This window comes from Condylura cristata, unplaced genomic scaffold, assembly GCF_000260355.1.
Source record: "Condylura cristata isolate star-nosed mole 26May11 unplaced genomic scaffold, ConCri1.0 scaffold00031, whole genome shotgun sequence".
Taxonomy (NCBI): Eukaryota; Metazoa; Chordata; class Mammalia; order Eulipotyphla; family Talpidae; genus Condylura; species Condylura cristata.
The window spans coordinates 7831654-7845990 of record NW_004567132.1 but is presented as its reverse complement, the minus strand read 5'-3'; the positions used below and the strand labels follow the sequence as shown (position 1 = coordinate 7845990).

Genomic DNA, 14337 nt, shown 5'->3' with positions numbered 1-14337 from the left:
GTGTCCACTTTTGTGCTTATTACTATATTTAGAGGCTGTCCAAAACAGAGCTTCCCCTCCCAATGGCCCATGTTCCTTCAGGCTTCCAGTCTTTCACTGGATATGTGAGTCAATACTCATGAGGCAGCTACAGTTCTTTCCAGTGAAATATGGAGCCCCATTATCTAGTGAGAAATTCTTTTCTTCTATTTTACAACAGGAGCTGAATTCTCCTGGATCACATGACAGTAGTCCTGGGAACGAAAGTAAATTTTAATAGTTCTTTGCCAGACCACATGCCTTTTTTGAATCTATTTACTATACTGATTCAAGATGTTTTCTAAAGGGGCCATATTTAAAAACCTTCTGGTCATTGTTTGCTAACTGCTGGGATGGTTTTAATCAAGGAGAAAACCAGTATTTTCAGCTTAGGTACTGGAAGAACTCCTAAAATGTCTCCATTTCAGAAGAACAGGCTTAACAGAAAAGGACTTATTCCTGTCTGAAATAAACTCATTAGAGTTGACATACCCTGTCACTGTAGACCAAGAGAACTACATTGTTCCAACATATTCATCTCAAAGGCAACTGACAAACCAATTCAACAAGAAGCACAGCTTATATATATTGCTTTGACAGTTTCTTTCTCTTAAAAAATTTTTTGGTGTTGGGTATAATTTCTCAACCAGCTCTTAGTTTTTATACCAGTTCTTTTAAAGATGTTTTATTTAGTAACAAAGGTTAAGTTTTCTGAAGTAAAACTCTCATATCATCTCAGTTGACACGCTTCCCTTTCTACTATCATAACTTAAGTTAAATGTGATTGAGAGGTGTTGTTCTAGATTCCAGAAAAGTCCAAGTTTCTGAGTAGCTCAGATTAAAGACCCCAATATTTTGGTAGAACTAATCTAAAAGACTGAATCAGTTCCAGAAGCATCTCAGGTTTTATGAAGGGTGATATACCTCTAGATTAAGTGGACCCCTTCAGGTCTCAGTTCAGAACACATGGCATTTGGTCAGTTTTGTATTTATATGAGTAAAATACTTTCCCCTTCTTTTCTACTTATTCTATTATACAATTATACAAAAATACCAAAAATCCTACCCAGTAATAAATGAACATAGCAAGGGTTTCTCACACGAACCCCTCTCAATCTACTAAATACAAGTGCTTGGGGACAGAGCACAGGGAGTATCCTTCTAGGGAAAAAAAGTTTCTTTTTTGAGTGCCACTGATTGCTAAAGTATAAGAACTTCTGTAATAAAACTTAAAGAGTAAATGAAAGGGAGAGAGAAAAAAATCTCAGCAAGCAAAGATAAGCAAGATCTGAATTTGAGGATTTAATATTCATAGGGGTAATGATAGGCATTAACAGGGATAATAAAAGCTTTTTTTTTTTTTTAAACCAGATCAGTGGGAAGGGATCATAAACATCTTAGCTTCAGTAACTCCATCTTCAGCTAGGCTGGCTGCATCAGCGTGCTGATACTTTCTTCTACCTCTGAAAGTTTCTTCAAGATTTGATTGACCTTGGACTCATCAAATTCCAGATATAGAAATTCAGATTCCTGGAAAACAAAAAGGATGCTTTAGAAGAAGACTCTCAAGATAGCCAAAGCTCTGGATCTGGCATGACCCAACCTCAGGACAAACACCTTACCCCACAAACATGGCTCTAGTGTCAACACCTAAATGATACTTTACCCAGCAAAGATAATACACAATAATGCCTAAATGGAACTAATTCTACAAGGTGTTTTATAAATGGTCAAAAGGTATATAAATGTCAGGTGTTCTCCACTGAATGTGAGAAGCTCTCTTCTTTATCATCATATCTGATATCATAATTTTTTTATAACAGTTTATTTTTACATCATTTTGTACATTTTTCCCTCATCTCAATTGTAATCCCCGTGGGTTTCCCTCACCAAGTCACCCATGTGCCATCACCATAATCCCATGCACTACCCTCCCACCCCCACAAAATGTCTCTGGTATATGGCTGTTCGTTATTGTTATTTTCTCTCCTGGTCCATTATACTCCTGCTATGAGTGAAACCATCTGGTATTTTTCTTTCTCTTTCTGGCTTATCTCACTAAGCATGATCTTTTTCAGCTCCATCCAAGTTGCTGCAAAAGACATGTGTTTCTCTTTTTTGGTTGCTGAGTAATATTCCATTGTATATATGTACCACATCTTTTTAATCCAGTCATCTACTTTTGGGCATTTGGGCTGCTTCCATGTTTTTCCAATTGTAAATAAAGCAGCAATAAACATGGGGTTCTGGTATCTTTTTGAATCAGTGTTTTTGTGTCTTTTGGGTAGATACCTAGGAGTGGGATTGCTGGGTCATAGGAAAGCTCCATGTTTAGCAGTTTGAGGAACCTCCAAACAGTTTTCCATAATGGTTGTACTAGTTTACATTCCCACCAGCAGTGTAGGAGAGTCCCTTTTTCTCCACATCCTCGCCAACATTTGTTGTTACTAGATGTCTGAAGATGTGCCATTCTCACTGGGGTGAGGTGGCTGATACCATAATTTTTAAGATAAAAACTTCAATATTATTGTTGAATAAATTACGATGTTAGGGTATAGAGTTATAAATGCTAACCTGCTTAACAAAGTCAGAAAAAGCCTGAATCAGATCATGAACTCCCAACTCTGGCTGACTCCAAAGTTCATGTTGTAGCCACAGTAACCTATAGCATAACAATGGAGAAGGGTTGGGATTGGCTTTGTGTTAGCTTGGGAATTGGGCTAACTTGGACGTAGTGGTTAATCAGAAAATATGGTAAGTTATAGCAAAGTTGCTTGGGTAACATTAATCAGATAATTAAAAGATAACCATATCTTGAACTATTTCTAGGACCTTTCCATAGGCAACTCTATCAAGATTTCCCTCAAACACATCCCTTTTAGAATCAGCTTTAGGTGAGATATATATAAAAGAAAAAGGTCTCTGAAGTGTGGCTCACACTGTCTTCAGAGCTAATGGCAAGGTGTATAAGTCTTCAAAAACTATCTTTAAAAACCTTAAAAACAACAGTGATATGATCTTAGAACAGTATGAATTCGCAGAAATCATGTAATACAACTGCTGTTTTCCAGATAATGAAATTGAAGCTCTAAGCATGTTAAATGGCATGTCCACTGTCCCTCTGATGGCAGAGCCACTAGATCAATACTCATTTATCTACATCTTCCTCTCTAAATAATCTGGCATTCCTACCTAATCCCCAAAGAGAGAAGTAAAAAAAGTGGCAAATAAAGGCAGTCCAAAATTCTTCTTCAGAGGAAAGGAGCTACTCTATCATCATTTGTGAAGAATCTTCACTTTGAAAAAGGACATTTGCTATTACTAAGTTTCTGTACTAATGACACTGAACATCTCCCAGGAGAAGAAAGTGAAGAGAAAGACAACAGGCTTCTCAAGTGGAAGTCCTCCAAAGGGAGGGGAGACAGGTTTCCTTGACTATAGGAAAACTCATGTACTTGAATAGGAGAGGCTATACTCTAGTATGTGAACTTAGAAATAACCAATTTTTTAAATCAAGAGCAAAAACTAAACAAAAGAAAAAAGCTCCTTGAGGCCTTGTTGGTGGCCTACAGGTTAAGTCTCAGCATTACCACCACCATAGCCACTGTCCACCGTGACAGTGATGACATGATAGAGATCTCTGTTCAGGGAGGTGACCCACCTGGCACAGCAGAACTCTCCTGTTTCACCCACTGCGCTCCTCAGCAGTGTATTTCAATAGATTTGTCTGTTCTGCTTCCACTCTGCCTCTGGTGAATCCTCTCACCTCCCACACCTCTGGCCTATACCCCAGTTCTCCTACGTAAAAATAAAAAATAAAATCTTAAAAAAAGAAAAAAGTTCCTTGTGCTTGAGATGTAGGAAGAGTTATCTGCTTTTGCAAAGACGAGCCAATTTATGACAAATAGAACAGTTCAGTTAACTAAATTAAGAACAGGTCTCAGATTGAAAGTCTCTTATTCTTTATTCAGCTTTACTGAGATCATTAGCCTGACTTTAAAGAATTTTTTAACACTGGTCTTTGAAACAATGGTCTAGAAACTAATAATTACCAGAGTCTAGCATACTTTCCAGAAATGTGCAGAAAAGATAATATAACCCATGTTTTACTTTAGTGAGGAAAAATCACTTGGCTTTCCACTTACATGGGAAGAGATTATCAAGGGCAATTTTCAGAAAAGAGAGGAATATTCAAATAGAGTTTATTTAAAAATAATTAGGGACCTTTTGTGATTAAAGGTCATTAATTTGCTGTAACTTTCAGTACTCAAATTACCTTTGCTTTAATTAATGAAACTAAGTTTATTTTTTAAAAAAGACTTATTTATTTATGAATACAGAACTGGGGTACAGGTCAGAGGTGCAGGGGCGGTGAGAGGTTTCATCAGAGACAGAGTGGGGAGCAGAACAGGCCAACTGACAAAGTACACTGGTGAGGGGAGCAGTGGGTGGGTCAGGAGAGGTCTGCTGTGCCATGTGGGTCACCTCTGGGGCCAGGGATTGAACTCATGCTGAAGTGGCTTTAGCTTCTTAGTGCTGTGCTTTAACCTGCTGCACCACCAGAGAGGGCCCAAAACTAAGTTTATTTTTAAGGGGGATCTAGCAGAACAGGCTAGATGTGACAATCCAAAGGTAAATATTAATATTTTCTAGATACTCAAAATTTTCACCTTTCTTCTTAAAATGTTAAACACTAACAGTGTTAAAAAAAAAAAATTAGCCATATATGACTATTGAACAGTTTACCTGAAATGGTGTTAGCATTGCCTAGCTTCATTCAATTATGCTATCAAAATAATCTATCAGGACTTCAAGAGACTTTAACTGGGACTTAACATATGGAGCTTTGTTCAAATTACATATTTGGCTTGGGGACCCTACAGAAAGCACATCTAATATATTTTGAAAATATCTTTAGAAATACAGATGAGGCTTAACAAGCTAGAAGTACAGAGTTCAGAGGCAATCTAAAATACTTATTTTTCCACTCCCAAACCATCCATCCTGATCTAGGGCTAACTGTTAACAATCACGAATTGACAAGACTAAATTCCTATATTCAAAGAAGATGACATTAAGAATGAAAAGATATTCTATGTTCATGGAGGGAAAAGCAACATTGTTAAAATGAACATAATTACCTAAGCATTTCACAGGTTCAATATCCATCAAACTCCCAAAGATATTTTCAAGGAAATAAAACAATTATAAAATTTGTATGACACTACCTAAGGCTCTGAATATGCTAAGCAATTCTGAAAGAAATGAAGAAAAATAGAGGCATTACATTCTGTGACTTCAAACTATACTACACACCAACAGAAATCAAAATAGCAAGGTATTGGAACAAAAATAGAAGCATAAGTCAGTGTAAGAGAATAGAGTGTCCATAAGCATACACACGCAAATATGGAGAGTTAATTTTTGACAAAGAATCTACAACCATACAATGAAGAAAAGAAAGCCTCTTTAGCAAATGGTCCCAGGAAACATGGACAGCGACATGGAAAGAAAATTAAATCCTTGCTTAACTCCAAACACCTATATTAATTCAAAATGAATTAAAGACGTGGCTATAAGTCCTGAAACCATATAAAAGAAAATATAGGTGCAATATTTCTGGACATTAACTGCAGAGATGTATTTGAGGACCCAGACCCAAGAGCAAAGGAAACAAAACCAAGAATCAACAAAGGTCATTATATCATCTAAAAAAACTTTTGTATCTCAAAATAAAACTGCCACAAAAAAACAAAAAGATAACTGATAAACTAGGAGAAGATACTTGCATACCATGTAACTCACAAGGAGTTCCAAAATATATAAACTACTCATATAAGTCAACAAAAACCACCCAATCAAAAAAAAAAAAAGGTTAAATAGACACTTCTCCAAAAATCACATAAGGGCAGCCTAAGGCACATGAAAAAAAATAATCCAACCTATTTATTAAAAGAAAATGCATGATATCACTTCACTCCCGCAGGAATGGCCTTACAAAAACATTGGAAACAATAAATGTTGGCAAAGAGTGGAGAAAAAGGAGCACTCATCTACTGCTGGAGGCAATGTAATTTGGTGTAGCCTCTATGAAAAACAATATAGAGATTTTGTACTCCTATGTTCATAGAAGCAATACTCATAATAGCCAAGTCATGGAACCAACCTAAGTGACCAAAGACAGACAGCTAGATCAATAAATTATGACATATATATATATATATATATATATATTTCCAATGGAATATTACTAAGCTATTAAAAAGAGGAAAGGCAAATGGATCAATCTTGGGGTGATTATGCTAGGTGTAAAATGTCCAAAAGTGAAAGACAGATATGAGTTGGTTTCACTTATTTGTGAAATAATAAATAACCAAAGAACATAAACTGGTAAAGCACAGCAAAAAATAAGTCTTAGACTCTGAAAAATATAATGGGAAAGAAGGGATTAGAGAGGGATAAGGAAATGGGGAAGGAAGGGGATAGGACATTAACACAGGCGATTTGGTGGAGGGTGAGTGAAGAACGTGCACATATGAATTATGGTGTGATGATGTACCCCCCAAGTTACACAGTGATACAAATAACTGAAAAATCAGTAAAGTTTGAAAAAATAAATTAAAAAAATAAACACTAAAAATAAATAACATTTCTGTTTCTAAGGATCTGACAAAGATCCTCTAAAGAGTTAGATTGTACTTCTTTTCTAGTAGAGTGTAGATATAGCCTATGGTAGAGGCAGAAAGTGGTTAGTGGATGTGTAAGCAAGCATATCATTAAGAATATGTGCTTGGGCTCTCCCTGGTTGCGCAACAGGTTAAAGCACCGCATTATGAAGCTCTCCAAAGCCACTGCAGCATGAGTTTGATCCCCCACAAGGGAGCTGACCTACATGGTGTGGCAGACTTCTCCTGACCCACCCACTGTTCTCCTCAGCAGTGTATTTAGTAGATCTGCCTGTCCTGCTCCCCACTTCTGTCTCTGGTGAATCTTCTCACCTACCATACGTCTGGCCTGTACCCCCGGTTCTGTAAGCATAAATAAATAAATCTTTAAAAAGAAAAAGAAGGCCGGCCCTCCCTGGTGGCGCAGCGGGTTAAAGCACTGCACTAAGAAGCTAAAGCCACTTTCTCATGAGTTCGATCCCCGCCTGCCCTGGAGGAGATCCACATGGCGTGGCAGACCTCTCCTGACCCGCCCGCTGCTCCCCTCAGCAGTGTACTTCGTGGATCTGCCTGTTCTGCTCCCCACTCTGTCTCTGGTGAATCCTCTCACCCTCCGCATCTCTGGCCTGTACCCCAGTTCTGTATGCACAAATAAATAAATCTTTAAAAAAAAAAAAGAAAAAGAAAAAAGGCCCTCCCTGGTGGCGCAGCGGGTTAAAGCACTGCACTAAGAAGCTAAAGCCACTTTCTCATGAGTTCGATCCCCGCCTGCCCTGGAGGAGATCCACATGACGTAGCAGACCTCTCCTGACCCGCCTGCTGCTCCCCACTCTGTCTGGTGTATCCTCTCACCCTCCGCATCTCTGGCCTGTACCCCAGTTCTGTATGCACAAATAAATAAATCTTTAAAAAAAGAAAGAAAGAAAGAAAGAAAAAGAATATGTGCTTTTGATATGATAAGAATATGATAAGGAGTTTAAAATATAAGGTTTTAAATAATTATTCTAAATCTGAATATGAAATAAAGGTAAAATATTCAAATATTTACTCCAAATGCAAAAGCTAAAAAGTCATAAAAACCTAAGAAGAGATCCTTAAGAGGCCATCTCTCCAGACCAACAAAAAATCTAAGCTAGCTTAACTGACTTCCAGGGAAGGCCCTCTTACAAGTTATTAAGGAACTTCTCACCAGGTAACCAACATAATACTCTTCAGAAAATTTCTACTATCAGTCTAAGTCAATAATGCTTTAGCTTAAACTTATTTCCTAGCAGGATAAAGTATATAACTGATTATTAACCTATATAATGACTGAAGGCTGTCACTAAGCAAGTATTTGGTTTTTTTCCTATCTACATGCTAAATAAATAATGTTCATTTAAATGGCATCATTATAGAAGTCCATAAACACAACCAGAGCATTTCTTTTGCAAAACAATACTACAGTGACAAATGCTAAAAACAAAAAATAAAAAGGACTTGACTTATTAAATGCCTAAGGAGAAACCATGTAGCATAACATAAAACAGAAATCCTATAATCTATTTTCCACATTATTATTTATCATGCCAAATTTCCACAAAGCATTATCCCTGATTTATTGGTTCTACTTAGCATTTTAACATAACTTTGGCAAGCTTCTTTAAAAGTGTTAAAGTTGGGGGAGTGGGTGTGGGTAAGGGGTAGGTATGAAAGGATGAAAGGGAACCTTAGGATTCTGCTAACCATTACTGATTCAAGAAGGCCACATACTGTTGGTCAGATTTCTTAAGGCTTGTTTCCAAGATTTTCTTTTAGTTGTACTTATACAAAAGGACTTTGGCTGAACCCTAATTCGAGCCTAAGGCCTATTATGCTCCAGTGTAGGCTGTCCTTTCATACACTAAAGTTAACCCTCTTACAGCTCTGTCACTCCTAGTCTTCTATTTTAACAAATAGAGAGAGAAACAGAATATGTGGCAAACACCAAAAATGGTGACAGTTTCTTAAAGAGCAATTATCTAATAAGATACCTGTATCTTTGAAAACTGCTCACCAAAAGTTCAAATAGCTTAGTAAGTAAACCTTTGTTTACCACTCATTTCATACTTCTTGTGGATTTCTCACAATTATCATTGATACTGCCAACCTAACCTAATAGCTTCTCTGTAGTGGATCTTCCAACTGTCTTCCTAAGGAGCCATTTATCCAAAATTAAAAATGGTATAATTCCCTGAAAATAGTGGTTATTCTCCACTTGTCCTTTATATCCATCCTCCACTCTTCTCTGCCTTGTTCCATGTCCTATGAAGTATTCCCTAAGATTGTGTCACTCCCCCACCCAACTCTTCCTTTGCCATTTTTAGTATTTTCTATGTGGGGGTATTGTTTCTTCATTTCCCACTTTACTTTCTGTTCTCAACAACTTCAGTATAAACAAACATAAACATGAGTCTTTCCAGACTGCCAAAGTACACAATCACCAAATACAAACTCCAAAGATGAACAGACTAGGAGTTCCATCAAGTCTAAGTTGGTAGAAAGGCTGCTTTCCAAGTGATGACAGGATGAATTGGAATCAATATTTGACATTTCTTATTATCACTTGATATTGAGATCTTGTAGCACTCTGATTCAAGAAGACCACATACTGTTGGTCAGATTTCTTAAGGTTTCTTTCCAAGATTTTCTTTTAGTTTCACTTACTCATATAAAAGGACTTTGGCTGAGCCCTAATTTGAGCCTAAGGCCTAAGCATCAGTGCAGGTTGCCTATGAAAAATGGCAGCCAACAACAGGAACAACAAACATGTAAAATTAGGATTAATTGATAATTTGCATCGAAAGTCTTGATACAAGAAACATAGCCTCATCTCTAAAATCTGTTTTTATAGCCTATATCTAAAACAATGGAAAGCTAATGCTATGGCTTGCCAATTCAAAAAAGAAAATGTGTGATTTATAATAGGTCTCTATACAAGAAACATAGCCTCATCTCGAAAACCTGTTTTTATAGCCTATATCTAAAACAGTGGAAAGCTAATGTGATGGCTTGGTAATTAAAAAATGTGTGATTTATAATATATTTTTAAAATATTCCAATGAAAGTTTTAGCAGTACATATTACAACTAACTAATGGTCCTTAGCTGGGCTTCTTAATACTGAGGAAATTCTTCATCTCAAAGATAACAACCAAGAAGTCATACACATACTACGTCAAAAATATATTAAACCAATATCCCAACAGGGAAAAATTTGTGCTGTAAGTCACAAAGTAAGTCATTCAACTGAGGATGAAATAAGACTCTTTAGGAACTCTAAAACTACAATTCAATAATTGAGTAACTAAATTAACATATCTCTCACCACAAAATTAATAGATCTCCATACTGGGTTAAAAGCTATGTGAAAGTAAGGGTCTCCAGGACTAAAATAAATCACTCCAGTAAATATGACTGAGCACATACCACATGTGTTCAAACTCAGAACTAACTTCTAGAAAATAAGCTTATCCATGTTTTCATAATCTTCTAGAAGAGGAAAGAATAGAATACTGATAGTGTAGCTGGAGTTACTGAGATGTCTTTAAGACACATCATAGGACTTTTGTGAGGACTTGAAAATAAGAAAGTGCTTTTTTTTTTTTTTTAAAGATTTATTTATTTATGCATACAGAACTAGGGTACAGGCAGGGATGCAGAAGTGGTGAGAGGATTCACCAAAGAAAGAGTGGGGAGCAGAACAGGCCAATGGACAAAATACACTCCTGAGAGGAGCAACAGGTGGGCCAGGGGAGGTCTGCTGTGCCATGTGGGTCACCTCCAGGGCAGGGATTGAACTCAGGGCGAAGTGGCTTTAGCTTCTTAGTGCTGTACTTTAACCCACTGTACCACTAGGGAGGGGCCCAAATTAAAGTGCTTTTAAAAAAGTAAAAAGTCCCCATTCCCACAAATTCTTTCATTAAAGAAAATTAACTTTATAGAAAAACCATGAACTTTAAATCAGTTAACTAGAAACTCAAGAGAAGAGAGACAATAAGAATCTAGAAAGTTTCAAATTACCAAATGATGTTAATTTACTAATAAATCTAAGATACCTCAATTCAGTTTCCAAGTGTCACACACTCAGGTTTTATATAAAATGACAAAAATTTTAAATAAAGCAATACCAGATTGCAATTATTCAAAGATCTATTATCTGTTGCTTTGCTTCTTTTTCCTTTTTTGGACCATTTTAAAATATTTCCACAAGCTAGAAAGAGGAATTGTAATGTAAACTATGATTTAACCTGACTAAATCACAGCAGCTCTGCACAAGACTTATGGAAGAGGAGAGTGTAGCTACTGAACTATCACTGTAATTTCACATAACTACTTTTGAAAATCACAACTGAATAGTACAATTTAAGACAGAAGATCTTTTTATCTCGAGTATTTTCCTTTCATTAGTAACCACTGCTATTGCTTCCAGTAAAGACAGTCTTTAAAACATAAATACTCCCAAGAAAGCCAATACAAAGTCAATATCTTTCTATTATTTAAATTAGGAGATTTCATTCCTTTCATGATAAATGAAGTCAAGAGACTGCCTTAAAAAACAAGGTATCTAGAAAGGGTCTTGGGGGAGAGGGTTTTGAGGCATAAAACAAAAAGAACTACCCAAGTGTCAAAAGCAAACCCCTGTTACTCCAGAACCCATTATCAGATGTACAAATATACAAGTACCTTAAGCCAACCACATTTTTTATCTTTATATAATCTTCTTGCCTTTCTAATCACCCAATACTGAAGTTGCCAGCCACCAGGAAAGCTTAGGGACCCTTACAAAGAGGCATCAGAAAGATATACTCTATTAAAATAAAAGTTGAGGGCCTTCCCTGGTGGCACAGCTGAATAAAACGCAGCACTAAGAAGCTAAAGCCACATCAGCATGAGTTCAATCCCCGACCCAGAGGTGGTCCACATGGCATGGCAGACCTCTCCTGACCCAACAGCTGCTCCCCTCAGCAGTGTACTTTGTTATTAGGCCTGATCTCCCCACTCTGTCTCTGGTGAATCCTCTCACCGCCCCTGCACCTCTAGTTTGACTTTGCAAGAATGAGTTTTTTTCCTTGGCAGAATTATGTACTGCTAAACCAAGACCATCATTTCTTTTCCTCCAGAGATTTTAAAGCAGTCTAACATGTATTTTGTTCCACATTACAAGTCAATGCACAGTCAAAGATTTAGAACCATCAGTTTTCATTTTACCACTAGGGTAAAAATAAAAAAAGAGAGACCCAGAAACTAGCCCATTATGTGACGGCATCAGGCTCTCTGATTCAACCCATTGCCTACTAACACCCATATCTGACTCTAAGTTTGGACTCTTTCAAAACCTGATTTGTGTACATTTAAGGTTTTCTGTAATTTGAAAAACTTTAGTTGATATTTATATGGAACCAGAAAAAAAAAACCTGAATAACCAAAGAAATCTAGATAAAGAAGAGAAATAATTGATGTTATCACACACTGAGTCTTCAAACCATACTATAAAGCTACAGTAATTCAAATAGTATGGTACTGAACAAACAAAGCAAATGGAATAGAACTGATAATCTAGAAATAACCCCACACTTATATGGACAGAGGTTAAGTGTCATACACTTAATCTATGACAAAGAAACTAAGAGTATACAACAGAGAAAGGAAAGTCTCTTCAATAAATGGTGTTGGGAAAATTGGACAGCCACATGCAAAAGAATGAGACTAAACTACTATCTCACACCATATACAAAAGTTAACTCAAAAAGGATAAATACCTGGATATAATACCTGAGACCATAAAATGCATAGAAGAAAACATTACCAACTTAAGAGATGTCTGTGAACTGGGCTCCAATATTAAGAGAAACAAAAGCAAAAACAAATGGAATTACATCAAAGTAAAATGCTTTTACACAGTGAAAGAAACTACTATTAAAATGAAAGGACACATAACTCAATGGGAGAAAATAGTCACCCATCATACTCCTGACAAGGGGCTAGTATCCCAAGATCTACCAAGAATTCATACAAATCAACAAAAAGAAAAAAACCCAGTAAAAAATGAACAGATGGAATGTCTGTCTCCGAAGAAGACAGACATATGGCCTATAGACTCAAGAATAAAAATGCTAACCATCACTTACCAGGGAAATACAAATCAAAACCACAATGAGATACCATTTCACCCCTGTGAGAATGACCCTCATCAAAAAGAACGGAAATGGTAAGTGTTAGGGAGGATGTGGAGAAAAAGGAACTATCTTACACTATTGGTGGGCCTGTAGACTGGTCCACTCCCTATGGAAAAACAGTATGGAGGTTTCTCAAAATAATAAAAATAGATCTACCATATGACCCAGCAATTCCATTCCCAGTATCTATCCAAAGATGCAAAAACATCAATAAGAAGGGATATATGCACCCCTATGTTCACTGTAGCACTATTTGCAGTAGCCAAGTTATGGAAGCAACCTAGTTGTACAAGAACAAATGAGTGAATTAGGAAGATATGATCTATATGATGATGGACTATTATTCAGCTTAAAAAAAAAAAAAGACAAACTCCTGTCATGTGTGACAATATGGATAGAACTAGAGGGGATTATACTAAATAAGCCAGAGGAAAAATAAAAGATGTTTTCACTTATGTGTGGAATACAGAGAAATAAGACAAAGGGAAAAAAACCCTAGACATTTGACTGCAGAAGTGAGGTTACCAGTGAAGGAGAGTGGACACCAAGGAGGCAAGGGGCACAGTGGACTGTGGTGGACTATGGATGCTTCAGTGGTATAGGTAGCATACATTTGAAGAGGAATGATCTTATACTTCTGGAATCATATACATTGTTGTAAACTAAAAAAAAAATTAGTTGTCACAAAAAAAATTCAGGTGAAAAATATTTATTAAAAAAATTATTTTTAGATGCTATGGTTTGAACTGGAAATAATCACACTAGCTTTTAGCTCCACAGCACTAGGTCTAATGTGACAATGGACAAACAGAGGAACAACTGCTGAACAGGTGAAAAAGCAAGTCACACTGAAGGAGGGAAAATTTCACTTAAATCTGAAGGAAACCAAATAAATCTTAAACCAAATGACATGAAAAAGAAAAGTACTAATTTTAGTTTGATGTTCAAATTATGGCTCATCATTCTTGATGAGGTACATTCTAGATAGAGCAAGCTCATTTGCAAACAAGTCTGACAAAGTGAAAAAATGTTTACGTGAAAGGAGAGATTTAAAAAACAAAACTTATCCCGAGCTGCTTGTTTAAGTAATACCATTAGTCAGCTGGTATAAATTATGCAACTTTCTAAGGGTGGGGGGGTCTTCATAATCTACAGATTGGAGAAACATCTTAATATTTCCCCAAATAGGCAGGAGAGTAGCAGCAAATGACAAATATGTTAGCAGGAGAATAAGACAGACAGAACAGTACTAATCAAACCAATTCTGGGACTGCAGATTTTCTTCAACTAGAGAGATCACTGAGATGTTCTTGCTAACATCACCTTCTACCTATCTCCAGCTTTCTCAATGTGTTTTCTTTTATGTCATTTATGTCAGTACAACTAAGCAAAAAACAGGCGTAGCTAGAAAGAAGCATTTTCTTTGATCCTTCTCAGAAGCAACAAATAAAACTTAAG

General features: G+C 36.6%; 1 protein-coding gene across 1 annotated transcript in view; it reads right to left on the bottom strand.

The window, feature by feature from the left end:
• Window positions 1-1300: 1300 nt before the first annotated feature.
• Window positions 1301-14337, bottom strand: part of COMMD1 (copper metabolism (Murr1) domain containing 1) — a 100430-nt gene continuing 87393 nt past the window's right edge. The window contains exon 3 of the mRNA XM_004691433.2: window positions 1301-1548. Coding sequence (XP_004691490.1) covers window positions 1441-1548 — 108 coding nt within the window. The 3' untranslated portion in view covers window positions 1301-1440. The remainder of the gene's footprint in view (window positions 1549-14337) is intronic.